Source organism: Amblyomma maculatum, chromosome 1 (genome assembly GCF_055883805.1).
Source record: "Amblyomma maculatum isolate TAMU_Amacu chromosome 1, ASM5588380v1, whole genome shotgun sequence".
Taxonomy (NCBI): Eukaryota; Metazoa; Arthropoda; class Arachnida; order Ixodida; family Ixodidae; genus Amblyomma; species Amblyomma maculatum.
The window spans coordinates 337,453,684-337,467,692 of record NC_139344.1 but is presented as its reverse complement, the minus strand read 5'-3'; the positions used below and the strand labels follow the sequence as shown (position 1 = coordinate 337,467,692).

Below are 14,009 nucleotides of genomic sequence, written 5' to 3'. Positions count from 1 at the left end.
GGAGGTGCTTACACAGGCAGCATCCAGTATTTCAGCATTTGTGACAACAGCAGCACAATGTGAAGGTGCAACACCTTGTAGTCCCTGCCGACAGCACTGGTTCGAGTGGCGAGAGGAAACCTGCAGGGGAAGCATCAGAGAGTGCATGCAGTCTTTAAGCATCCAAAAGACATTAACCCGGTTACTGCAGCATGGAAGCGATGTCAAGATGGCAAGCTCCCTTTTGCTCATGCATGAGGGTGCTTAACTGAAGAGCACATGCAAGTGTGCAAAAATGAAGGCTGTTGCAACAGAGGCACACACCTGCCGTACATTTGACGTCCAAGGCATGGCTTGAAGATAATTCCATCTACACTCCTTGCTTGGTAGAAACTGCGATGGCTTCCAGGCACCTCTTGAGAATGGCAAATATGACAGAAGCTTGCTAGCACGTCAGACATACGCATGAGCAGCAGGTCCAGGTACCATGTGCAGTACGGCAGAAAGAAAGCCCACACATCTGCGATAGTGAAGGCAAAGCTGTAGCCAGAAGGTGTAAGCAAATAGAATCTGAGGGCTTACTCTGAGAGCATCCAACAGAAATGTGTTTCAGCCCTTCGGAGGCATGTAGCAGCAAGACAGATCCTGAAGTCAGCTGGCCAAACAGAACATGGGAGAGCCAAATTCATGTATGGTGTGAAGACAAAATATAAAAGGAAGCATGCAAGTAATACAGTGTAAAAACATAACGGATGCAAACCTGGTGGTGGCAGTGATATCACAGAGGCCGCAGTAGCAGCACACAGACAGGAGCATGCGAGGAGCAGCACGGTGCTCAGATGTCTGAACAGGCCATGGCTGGGCTCCAAGAATGACACAGGCGTGCTTCCTGCTCAGGAGGATCGTCTAGTGAAACACGGGCAAATCTGAAAAAAAAAAAAACAGCAGCTTGCAACAAAGAAGTGCCAGCATATCTGGTATACTCACCATTGCTAGCATGCTGAAGAAGTTGTGGCCGCTTCTCAGCATATGCCCCATTTGGAATAGAAAAATTGCTGCACTGACCTTGGCTGCAGCGAAAACGATGTGCTGCAGACCGCAGGCATCGTCCGTTCTTCAGAGTTGCTTGTCAGGGTGGCGAGATATCCGAGAGCCACATGCGGCCACGAACCACATGTCGTGCAACAGTGCACTTGCACCAGTTTTGTTCCTCGACACGACATGGTGGCTGGGTCGTAACGGCTTTCGGAACGGGTACTTATTCCATGACGCAAACAGCAGTGGGCTTGCTTATGTAAAGCTTCTTGAGGCAGCGAGGAATGCCATTCCTCGCTGACTCAATACCTGCATCTGTCCTGCCTAGTGTCAGCTAAACCAGCGGCCGCCCTGAACCCTATTTCCCACTGTGCTTTCGTCTCGGAAAAAGACCCTATGGCGCGACTGTCCATGAAACTGCGTACAAATACCGAGCTTACTTCATGTTACAGTTTTGATGAAAACGGGTAAACCAATGTGAGTAGCTGAGCCAGATAATGGTTTCACAGACAAGCCGCCCTCGCCACGAGACTTAGTCCCGCAACTCACCTTCGAAGCCGAAGGCCTGGCTCGAAGATAATCCTAGGAGTTCCAGATCCTTGACCGGTCAGGTGCGTCACTGGCTTCCCAGGCGTCCGTGGAGTGTTTAAGGTGGCGGCAACGGGCCAGCAATGGAGAGAAAGTCCCAAGTCACAAGTTGAACGTGCCGTGTCCAGTATGGCTAAAGTGCATCTGCTGATCACCTCCCTGCCAATCGCACTGTTTAGATGATGTGCACCTGTCCTTGTGGAACAGGGTAATCTGCAAGAGAAGAATGGGAGTCATGAGCGCATTCTAGAAGCATTCATTGAATATTAACTCGATTGCTAGAACGATCGATGGAAGGGACAGGACGTATGGAAAAACTGGCATGAGGAGCTCAAGATTTCGTATTGATGCATGAGGTCTTTGAGGGAAAAACACGTGCAAGTACCAAAAAAACAAAGGCTGTTTTAAACAGAGAGCAGATCTCCCGTACTTTTGATTTTAAAGGCCTGGCTTGACGGAGATGCTGTCTGCACTTTTTGCTCGATCAAAAGCGTGATGGTTCCAAGAGACATCTGGAGGGTGGCAAATATGACAGCAGCTTTCCAGTACGTCATGGCTGCACACAAACAGCAGGTCTTGGTGTCGAGTGCAGTAAGGCAGTGCCATAGGCTATGCATCTTTGACAGCAAAGGTGGAGCTGTAACCAGAAGACAAGTGAGTAGAATTAGGGAGACCACACTGGAGCTCCAACGAACACGCAGCAGCAAAGCAGAAAATTACCCAGGTGCATTTAAAGGGACCGTGAAAAGCTCTCTACTGAAACTAGAAAACGCACATGAGTAATAGAGTTATCCCATCAATCCTCTCAGCAACACAAAAATTTTTAATCTGGCTTCATTAGCACTGAACATATTGGCAATCGAAAACGATGCTCTTCTCCCTATTCAGCGCTTGCTAGAGTGCAAGAAAAAGAACAAATCGCAACTGCTTCCTCCTCAAGCCCTGTCCAACCTGCTTCACTTGGGAGCGTCCAATGAGCGGGTGCACCCAACAAGCACCGGTGACCCCGCCGTGCTGGTGCAGTGGTTAGAGGATGCTCAATTGCTGTTTCTAAGGATATGGGATCGAATCCCAACTATGGCGACTGCTTTTCGATGGAGGTGAAAAGCAAAGCATCCTTGTGCTGTGCAGTGTCGGCGCACGTTAAAGAACCCCAGATGGTTGAAATTTGCAGCCATTCGCTACGGCATCTCTCTTGGTACTTATAATTATAGATTATAAGCTCCACACAAAGCTTTTAAACTCCATTCAAATACTCACAGGTCCCCTCTATACATTTCTTGAATTACAATATTACTGCAAGGACCATTTCAGGAGCCCTTAAGTGTCCTTGTGTGCAGAATGCAAAAGGGTGTGGAGTTCTGTGCGTAGTTTCGTTATGAGCTCGTTCTGCGTTTTCCAAGGTCCGGTGCTATTCTGACGTCTATGCCTTGTCAAGAGATGTTCATCACATGACATGCTGACCTAAATTCCATCACTCTTATCTAGGTGTCTCTCATAGCCTGAATCACTTTGTGACTTGCTTCATCTATTTTACCTCATTATCAAATTACATATTATCACTAACATTAGGTGCCACCATTATTAACTATCACTATCTTCGTAACTATCTATATAGTCTGATGCTCTCTTATGATTACCATTAATGTTCACCTGAATTCCCATTGAAGTATGTTGTCAGTCATCTGTCTTATTATTATATCATTAACTATTGCTATCTTACAAGTAGCTACTTAATCTGATGGTATCAGGATTACCATTTTTTAAGGTGAAAACCTTAATAAGCCTTAAAAGGCTTCTTAGTGTTCGTCCGCAAGAAGCGTCACACTTCGCGAGATTCTGCAAGATTGTGACGGCATCACCTGGTGACATCATCATGACGTCACATCCGGCCACGTATAATACCCATCATGACGCCATATCTGATCATGACCGATGATATCACGAGGCGATTCAAGATGACCCTGCTGTTCATATTACCATCCAGGCGTCCGCGCTGCTTCTTCCATTTGGCAGTAAAGCAGGATGCAGTAAAGCAGAATCAGTGGCATTTCAAACAAATGATTTCGCCCCATCGCAATTTAGTAGTCCAAAGTGCCACATATGTTTTTTCCTTTTTCTCTCGAGGGAGGTGCGCTGCTGAGTCGTAAGGCTAAAAAAATAATGAGTGCAGATTCTGTGCGTCCACAGTTGTATCGCTTTCATTCTTACGGTGGTTTGGTAGGGTGGTTGGAATGCAAAGCGATGCATGGAGTCATGAGGAGTCTGCTTTTCTGCAGCGCAGCGGGATTGTGAGTTTGCTTTCCTCGTAATAGAAAAGTGAGAACATACTAATTATGGGAATATACTGGTTGCCTGCAGTACCTGCGTGTGAGTTATTTGCACATGTGCATGCCCAATGCATGCAGGGGCTGAAAAATAACTGAACAGCATCTGTTAAAGAGCGCACATATAAGTTGACATGTAGAGTTAACTTGTGAAATCATGCAAAACACTGCTTAGCTGATGGAGAATTTCCCATCACTATAGCTGCTTCACATAACTGGCATAAAATTAGCGGGACACTTAAGCTTTTGCCGTTAAATGTATGACACGATAGCGTGTCACACATACGGATGCTGCTTTTCACTCTTTTTAACTTTTATTTTATTTTTTCTTTAATTTTTATCAACGTAAACATAACATCAGTAAACATTGCCTTTCCACTCTAGTTTGACACCTTTGAACACATTTTTCTAGTCTCAATTATGGCAATCAGTTTTCAACAACAGTCACAAAATTTTCTTAATTAGCATAAGTAAGTATTGGCCTTTGATTCAGAGCACTGACAAATTTGAACCCCCTTTTTCCAGTTTTTCATTTTTCAATTATTTCAATTGATCATTTATACAATTTTTTAATTAGCATCATCGTGCATTGGCTTCTCATACGAAGAATTTTGACACCTTTCAGCACCTCTCCCTTCCCAATATTTTATTTTGTTCAATCATTTCAATTGGGTTTTGTTTTGATTTATGAGGTTTAACATCCCAAAGCAACTCAGGCTATGAGAGACGCCTTAGTGGAGGGCTCAGGAGATTCCGAACATCTGTGGTACTTTAGTACAGCAAACAGGCGCTTTGTTGGCCGCGGCGGCCATGATTCGATCCTGTATCCTTTAGCACAGCAGCCAAGTGCCTTAATCACTAGCTACCATGGAAAGGCAATTATTTCAATTAACTGATTTCACACTCTAAAATTTCTTAATTAGCATCATCAAGCACTGGCTTTTCATTCGGAGCAATCCGATACCTTTGAACCCCTTTTTTCCATTTCTTTACTTCATCAATTAACTGCAATGGTTTCATCAACTCGTCATCGCCTATCACACAAACCAATCAGTCATCACTAGAACCAGAAATTACCATGACAATTTTATTCACGCAGCCCCCCGATTATTTCCAACGTGTGGAGCAGACTGCATCTACGCCCAGAGCTTTTCGAATGAATAGGCTGTATAAGCTATTGCCGTAAAAGAATTAAGGGGACACAAAAGCTCCGCCGATAAGGCTATGGAGCAATAGCGTTTCACACACACTGACGTTTTTCTTATGAACTTTATTTTTTGTTACTTTTATTTTTTAGTTCTATTTTGTAATTTTTGCTATTTACATCTTTATTTTTATTAAATTTTTGCCGCCCGCATTTGTTTGTGTTCTCATATAGCTTCCGCAAACAATGGCTTTTAATTTTGCGTAGATCACCTTTGAACGCATTTAAAAAAAATTCAATTCATTGGTCAATTACACACTAAATTTTCTTAATTAGCATCAAACATTGGCTTTTCATTCTGAGCATTTTGACACCTTGTAACTTCCCTCTCATTTTAATTCTATTCTTAAATTCAATTAATTATTTCATTAACTCATCATTGCCTAACCACACCAATCAATCACTCACAAACACCACGAATTACCACGATACTATTATTTTACGCAGCCCCCGATTATTCCCGACACTCTGTGCCTTCCACTACGACGCCTACGGCTTTTCGCCCGAACGAGCAGTATAAGCCTTCGCTTGATAAGGTGCAAAAAAAAAAAAAAGTAAAATAAAAATAGGTATTTAGATGTCTTAATAGGAGAACGGTAAAAGCCTAGTTTCGTAGTCCCACTCATAGCTAAGCATTTCCAAGCAGTTGCTGTCATTGCAAGTCGTCGTTGAACATATTGGTCATTATAGTAATTAGCAGTCATGGCTAGTCATTTTACTCATTTACAGTCAGTTGCAGTCATTTCAAATCGTTTGACATATTGGTTGTTTCGTAGTCATCACCAGTCATGATGAGTCATGCCCCGTCATTTTACTCATTTCGTATCACTTGCGAACATTTCAATCGTTTGACATATTGGTCATTACAAGTCATTTTGTCATTATTAATCATTTTTCAGCATTACTCTATCGATGCATCTAATAACTTTTATTCATTACCTATCACCAGCAATCGTTTTCGTTCTTAATATCCCTTTTCTCACACGTCCGCTATTTGCGAGTGACACATCAGCGCACGGATGCGACGCGCACACGATTTTTGTTCCGTGAGCCCAGTGCTCTAACGCGCTGTGTACAACGGCAGACGAATTTTCATCTTCCCCTTCGCTGCCGCTCAGGCCACCGCAGCCCGTACATCACAGCTAGGGAAAAAAAAAAAAGAAAAAAAAAACCGTGCTGCAGTGTTTTTATTAAAAGACCCCCCTCTCCCCAATTGCTACCATTATTACTTTGCTGTATCCGTGATAACACTAATCTTTTTAAGTGCCACTGTATACTTTCAATGCATACAATTACGCTCGTAGTCATTTTCAATCATTAATCGGCAAATACCTGTATTGACCATAAAATTCATGCACACTTTCTTTTTTTAGCAAACACCGATTGCTGCCTCTTTCGAATGAGCCAAGAGAGAGAGCATGCAAGTCGTGCACAGAGTAAAAACATTTAAAGACACGCTCACACTAGCGCGAAAATGCACTCAAGTATGAAGTTTGCATCGCGACTTCCCCGCTGAAGCAGTTTTTTTCCCCTCTTGCAGACCGACTTTTTAACATTCCTTTAAGAAATGGGCTCGGGAGTCATTTTTCCATGACGGCAGATGACAGTACAGCAAGATGGCGACGCTGGCTCAAGTTCAATGACGCAACAGGCGGCGGTTGTGCGGGCGGCAGAGCAACATGGCGACGGGGTACAAGCGCGCGCTTTTTCGGCGTTGCTATGTGACTGCCCCCTTTCAACTCCTCTATTAACGTTTCAGCACCTTCATTCTCTACATTCTACGGGAATTTTCCTGCGAGCTGGGCCTAACGAGTGTAAACCTGGCGGCGGTAGTGGTATCACAAGAGGCTTACCAGAACGGAGAGAGGAGCATGCGGCAAATGGCGGGACGCGCTGATAAGCAGGAGTGACTGAGTGACGCGGGAGGGCTTCCAGCTCAGGAGCGTCAACTGGTAAGACAGGCAAACCTGAAAAAGAAAAAAAAAAGGGAAGGGCAGCTTGTAACAAAATAAGTCCTGCATATCTGGCACACTTACCATAGTGCAGCGAAGGTCGCGGCCGCCTCTGGGAGTCGAGCAGCAACGGCGCTTACCCCAGCCGCAGTGAGAATGGAAAGATTGCTGCGCTGACGCCGAAAGCCTGGTTCGAAATAAACTCCTAACCGGCCTTCCAGCCGTCCGTGGATTTGGTAAGCAGCTGGCAGCGTGCAGAAAGTCGCAACGAGCGCAGTAACCAATATCGCTAAAACGAACCTGGCGCATCGTGCACCACCAGCGACGGAGACGATACATATGACTGCCCGTAAGCGCGGTTCCGTCACGAAACCCGGCAAGCACGCATGCGCAGTCTCTTGCCGGACGTTCTAGAACATTCTTTTTCGCTGTGATTGGTTCATTATCTTCGCTACTACTTCCGTGTCCGCTTGTCTGTTCATTTGTTGATCACGTGGACAGGCCGACGCCATGACGGAACGATTTTTTATAACTTTGTTTATTACTTCAAGGCACGATGACGAAGCAGTTCGGCGCCCCTTTTCGAGCTGCCTGACGTTATCTTTTTGTTTTGCGTCCGTCTTCGTCTGGCCCGACGCAAAATGCTTCCAGTGAAGAGATACGATGACGCTTTCTGAAACACGGATAGTTTCAGGATGCGTGCCGTTCTGGCCCGCTTGCAGACATTTGCTTGGGCGACGTGTTCTCGCCAGTCATCAGCACTTGGAAGGGAGCGGAGTGAACGCTTTTCACCGCACTTTATGATACTACCTACATTTGGCATGGAAAAGGTCATTCTGTTCGAATTTCTCAAGGGTGCAAAAGTTTGTCTCACTAAAAGAATTACCGAAATCCAATAATTTACTTTTGCGCTTGAGAATTTTTACAGATAAAAAAAAAAAAATATATGCGTTGCGGTTTATAATCACACATCAACCCATTTGTAGCGCAGAGTTTTTGGGCGGTTTGAATTTATTATTTTCTAACCCAAAATAACGTTTTAACAGTTTTTTAATAACCTTTAGGAACATTGGCGACCATGTTTCCCGATAATATGTGGTATCTCAATGATGGTTTAAACTATAATATAGCACAATGTACTTTAGGAAAAAAAAGGGTGTTGTACCGCGTTTTCGGGCATAAATTTCGTAGAGAGGCGCTCGTAGTAAAAATATAAATTGTAGATGAATTGATAGCTAGTTGCATTCAAATATGACTGACCGATTTGTATCGGAGCCTTTCTTGCTTTAAACGAGAAAAGAAAAAAAAAGACATTGAAGCTCAGCGCTGCACCTCGAGCTTCCACTAGCGACTCAGGCTATGAGAGACGCCGTAGTGGAGGACTCCGGTAATTTTGACCACCTGGGGTTCTTTAACGTGCGCTGACATCGCATAGCACACGGGTGACATGCTTTTAGCCTCCGTCGAAAAGCGGCCGTCAAGGCCGAAATTCGATCCGGCATCCTCGGGCACAGTAGTCAAGCACACCAACCACTTCGCCACTCCGGCAGGGTGAGGGAAACGAAATTAAAGGCAGATCTTCCGTTATTTAAAAAAATGGCTGCGCCCTAGATCGGCTAAGCCTGGTTGTTCGAACGAGAACTTTCTTCTGCTTTGTTATGCTGTTGCTAAGCCAGGTTAGATTCATATATTCCTGAATCTAGCGTACAGAGCGGAAGCTGGGTAAAGCATGGTATGACACTGTTTGCAGTTGTTTAACTCCGAACGTCTGCGGACGTCAAGGAAACGCTGCCGAAGCACTGGATCCAGCGCAAGTCCTCCATGGGTGTCTGCGGACCTCAAGAACACCGCAGCCGGGTGTAGACGACAGGATGGAGGTCCCACGAGGCGAGCCTGATGGGGACTTCAACCTTCAAAATGAGATGGTATGGGTGGAGGGAAAGGGTAGGCAGGGGACTGGAGGGCTGTGTGGCATAGTGTGATCACGAAATGTTTTATATTTGTGGAGTTATGTACCGGCTCGAATAAAGTTTGCCAGATGGTTGAAGAAAAGCAGCGACACGTATGCGAAGTAAAACAAGAAGGGAAGCGGCTGCAGAAGGATGGAAGGACACTATGTGAGCGCTCGTTGTGTCGTCCTCTTGTGTTCTTGTCACGTTGTTTGAGATGTTAACATATAATGAATCACCAGCAAGCCCAAACTGCTGTTCTGGCCTGTTCTAAGAACATCAACGGTAATACTTTGCTCTCGAGAGAGTCCGTTGATAAGTCACTCGAGAGGCGGCAGCTGTATGGCTCCGAAGACACCGGCCGCTTGCCCTTGATCGGCTGAACAAAGCGGCGGTAGACGAAAACGTCTTTTTTTTTTTCGATCTGAAAAATTACAGGGGGTCACGTCAGACTCCTTCCTTCCTACACATGGAAGTAGATAACCATTTCCGCCTGAATGTACGGCGCAGTTACAAAACAAAATAAAACAGCTCACGACTGCAAGGCGCCAATATTCCTCATCATGTGTGCTCACATGTGTAGCTATATGCACTTAGGGACTATGAAGTGTAAACCGCAAATTGGCCGGTTAGAGCCCGCTTCATATTTTTACTTTTGGTTTCCTTGGTCTATTACGTTCTCGCACATATTCTGTATTCCTATTTAAGTATGAAAAAGAAGTAAATAAATGAATAAGTTTGCTGCTTCGGAAGGCTACCCATCGTCATCTGCCTACCTTCTCTCCCTATAACAAAGTCGGCGGCCCCTTTCCCGATCTAGCAGGGCAGAGAAGGTGATGTACAAAGTAGTGCATGCATCAGTTTGAAGATAAACATTCATCAACTTCTTTTGGCGGAGCAATGAAAGGCCAAGGGATAAAAAATGAGGCCTAGAGGTGGGCCACCGCATATTACGGATGCGAGTAAGCCGGTCTTTCGACGCATCGAATTTCAATATATCTACTTCAACTAGAGCCTCTGAAAACAAAATATAAGGAGCGTCTACCAATATACCTTTGCATCGGGCGAGGAGGAGGTCAAAACACCTCCTCTCTGGGCTGTTGCAAACTTGTTCCGCTGCCGCTTCCACCGTGCCGACGCCAAGCGCTCAAAACAGCCCAGCGAGCATTATGGACACGCCCAGGGGGCCCTCGTTGAAGAGGTCTACAACGAGTTTCATCTCTGTTATGTCAGCCGTTGACTTAAAACAAGGCATTTGCAGACAAGGAGATTATTTTAAACTCGACTTGACTCGGCCGCACATGTTTGCTACCACTTGTCGACACTATATCTAAAGACGGGGGCCGGCGGCGCGGAGACAGGGACAAGAGGGGTGGAAAGGAGAAGGGCAGTGCTTTCCGCGAGATGGATAGGATCGAGGGAAGTATACTCTTCATTGGCAAAAGCTTGGATTCCGCACATTTGGAAGGTGACGAAAATAATAATTTTGTTGTTAAAATATGCATAGAAGAGATCAGTTCAGTTCAGTCGTGTCCGACTCTTCGTGACCCTATGGACCATGTCACGCCACGCTTTCCGGTCTCTCACTATCTTCCTAACATCACATAACTTCATATGCAGTGCCTCGAGGATGCCATCTAACCATCGCGTTTCGCTGCCTACCCCTTCTCCGGCGACCCTCAACCTTTCCCAACATCAAATCTTTCTCCAGCGACTTCTCTCTTCTCATCAGATGACCAAAGTAACTGAGCTTTAACTTTAGAAGTTGGCCCTCCAATGAGGAGTCAGGGTTTATGGTCGACAATATCGACTGATTTGATCTTCTGGCAGTCCAAGGAACTCTCAGGAGTCTTCGCCAGCACCACAATTCAAACGCGTCAATTCTTCGGCGGTCAGCCTTTTTCACAGTCCAACTCTCGCATCCATACATCACAACTGGAAAGACCATAGCACGAGTTATACGGATCTTGGTTGGCAGACTAATGTCTCTGCTCTTTACTAGGCGGTCAAGGCTAACTATTGCTCTCTTTCCCAGAAGCAGGCGTCTCCTAATTTCATGGCTGCAGTCTCCTTCCGAGGTAATCTTGGCGCCCAAGAACAGAAAATCTGCCACAGCTTCCACTTCTTGTCCATTGATGCTCCAGGACTTGATAGGGCAAGACGCCATGATTTTTGTCTTTTTAATGTTCAGTTTAAGCCCAAAGAAGAGATACGTCTTAGATAATATTCGGCCAACTGCATTAAGTTCAAATTTAGTCCAATAGAATGAATAGTGGACAGTCGTCTAGCAAAGCATGTTCATGAAGTTAACGGTCTCAGTTCTGCGTAGATAGGCTTTCGACACGGTTGCTCCATAGGGTTTGCGCACGTAGATCTGGAGAGCCGATTCCGTCTCTCACTACGCAGGAGGGAAGTCTCAGCTCTGGTGACACTTAATGTTGCTAAGGCTTACGGCAGCGTAGAACATCATCATACATCTATGAATGGATATGCGAATTTCTGAAGGATATGTATTTTATTGTACAGACGGAACCCTCTGCTCTAACAGGTATCAGCAATCAATGGGTGCGCCTCAAGGATCAGTTCTTTCACCGCTGCTTTTTAACATCTTGGTAAATGACATCCCTATCCATCCAAACATAACAGTTTATGTTTATGCCGACGATATAGCCTTTTTTTTGCCTCGGCTCTGGATATTTATGCCCTATACTGCACTCTGCAAGGATATTTGGAAGATTGAAGTCTGGCTGGACCGTATCAATTTACCCCTTAATGTCAATAAATGTGGTTTGCTTTTATTTCCCCCGGATACACCTTTACACATTTCTTTAGCTCACCGCTCCAACCAGAATTCACATCTAGATTAGGTTAAATATTTAGGTGTTACGTATGATCCAACATTGGATTGAAGACTCCTCTTAAAAAAAAAAAAATCAGTTTGATTAAAGGAGAACGCGCTCTTTGGCGGCTGATACGAATTAGCAATAAAAGGTTTGGAATGCGTCGCGACACTTTATTGTTTATCTACAAAGCCTATGTAAGACCAATACTTGAATTTGGTTGCAGTCTGTTCTCTGGCAGCACATTATCAAACTTCATCCTTTACTGTTATTGGAAAGGCGTGCTCTACGTTTCTGTCATGGTCTTCCAAAATTCGTTTCAAACGCTCTGCTTTATCTGGAAGCCGGCATCCCCGAATTAACCTCCCGCTTCCAACTACTTGGGGTACAAACTTTCATCAGATCGTTAGAACCGGCCTCTGAAGTCACTCTACCCACTTTTGCATCCCAACCAACCTTATTCTTATCTGATTATGGGCCATGATATAAACTGCCTCAAGTTACGGTAACACAGAAACTTTGAGCACCAAGCAATGTTGACTTGAGTTCTTTACAATGGGTTGATGGCATGCAGGCCGCAGTTGACATTTCCCCCCTCCCATGCGAAATATATGCCTGCAAACATTTTAAACGGTCTTCTTTCTGATTACCTAGAAGAATACCCGCATCACACTGTTATCTCCAAAGATGCCTCAGTCAGCCAAGAAAAAGCTGCAAGTGGCATATTTTCACAGGATTTAACATGGAGCTATTCTGTCCGTATCCCAGATTATAATCCTATATTCTTTGCGGAATTTTTAGCTCTTGGATTGCCTCTGCACAAAATTCCATGCCATGTATAACAAGTAATCATTCATGCTGTTTATCTGAGTTAATCTAGCTTGAAATCTTAAAAAAAAAAAAAAAAAAAAAATTGTTTTAATCGGGTCCTGCGTTTTTTTTTATTTTCTTTCTTTCTTTTTCTTTTTTTTTTTGTTTTGTTTTGTTCCGTGCAGTTTGAAAGAAGTCCGTCTCGTCTGGGTTCCTGGTCATGCAGTTGTTCATTCAAATGAGGTGGCTGATTACTTAGCGAGATCGGCCCTTAATGCCCCCTCTGTATTATATCTCTTCCCTAATTTTAGTATTTTGGCAATTTCCAGGTTCAAGCGATTCCAACATATATCAGCCAGGCTGCGAAGTCCCTTACTGAATGCTACGGATTATCAGTATTTATGACATAATTGGAATATTCGTTTATGTAAAACCAGGCAGACAATAACGCTGTTTCATTGCAGAATTCCGGGCTTGAATTTATATTTATGCAGACATGGGTGGACACCAACAAACCTTTGTGCATCATGCGGAGAAGTGGAATTCATACAATATTTTTTTTTTCCTCTCATGCCGGTGATTCACACTTCAGAGGACATACCTGGAGATCCCCCTCTCTGGGTTAGGACTCCCCCTTGTCAGCACTACCCGTTTTACTGTCGTTCGGTGCGTGTGCAAAGGGATTTGCGTTTGGCACTATTTGTGGAATTATACGTGACTATATTATAGCAAGTGATAGGTTAACATGTTAACCCTTTTCGAAATTCTTCCAAGTTCTTTATTTCATCAAAATTATTATGACTGTTAGTTTATTTTATATCCACAATCCTTACAGCCGCGTTCTTATAATTCGTTACAATCTCGCTTTGCGACAAGCTTCTGCCTGTAGTAGAATTTGTGGACAGCACCACGCCTTAGCCAATCCCCCATGGTGGGGACATGCCATTTCAAGCGGCCAACAACAACAACCAAGACTGAGCTCGAACCCTGTTCCTGGATTCTGAGCCCTGCCCCGGACGCGACTGCGAGGGCCCTCGTTTACGCGACAATACTGCGCCAAGTGTTTGTTTCGAACGTCGCAACAACGCGGGTTCCATTCTATGTTGGCTAAAGGAGCGCGATGGCAATGGGGAGTCGAACACGAGGAAGCATTCCACGAAGCCAAGCGCGCTATGGTGGGAGCGGAACTCCTCGTAAACTACGACCCCGAAAAGCCGTTGCGGCGTGAATGCAACGCTTCGCTATTGGGGCCCGGCACGGTGCTGTCACGCCGAATTGGGAACCGGGACAATCCCATTTTGAAATTGGAGAAAGAAGCTTGGCTC

At 44.8% G+C, this 14,009-nt stretch overlaps 1 protein-coding gene across 3 annotated transcripts in view; it reads right to left on the bottom strand.

Annotated features, from left to right (window-relative positions):
- Positions 1-7,446, bottom strand: part of LOC146207526 (uncharacterized) — a 31,937-nt gene extending 24,491 nt beyond the window's left edge. Inside the window, exons 1-8 of one of the 3 annotated variants that reach the window (XM_084588243.1) lie at positions 7,170-7,446; positions 6,987-7,100; positions 2,033-2,239; positions 1,564-1,815; positions 740-905; positions 562-634; positions 304-499; positions 13-120 (exon numbers count right to left, since the gene is read on the bottom strand). In XM_084588243.1, the coding sequence (XP_084444369.1) occupies positions 13-120; positions 304-446 (251 nt within the window). In that variant the 5' untranslated portion in view covers positions 447-499; positions 562-634; positions 740-905; ... (2 more) ...; positions 6,987-7,100; positions 7,170-7,446. Of the gene's footprint in view, positions 1-12; positions 121-303; positions 500-561; positions 635-739; positions 906-1,339; positions 1,816-2,032; positions 2,240-6,986; positions 7,101-7,169 lie in introns of those variants that run through there. The other 2 variants (XR_014703724.1, XM_084588239.1) reach the window with 2 other exon arrangements.
- Positions 7,447-14,009: the final 6,563 nt, after the last annotated feature.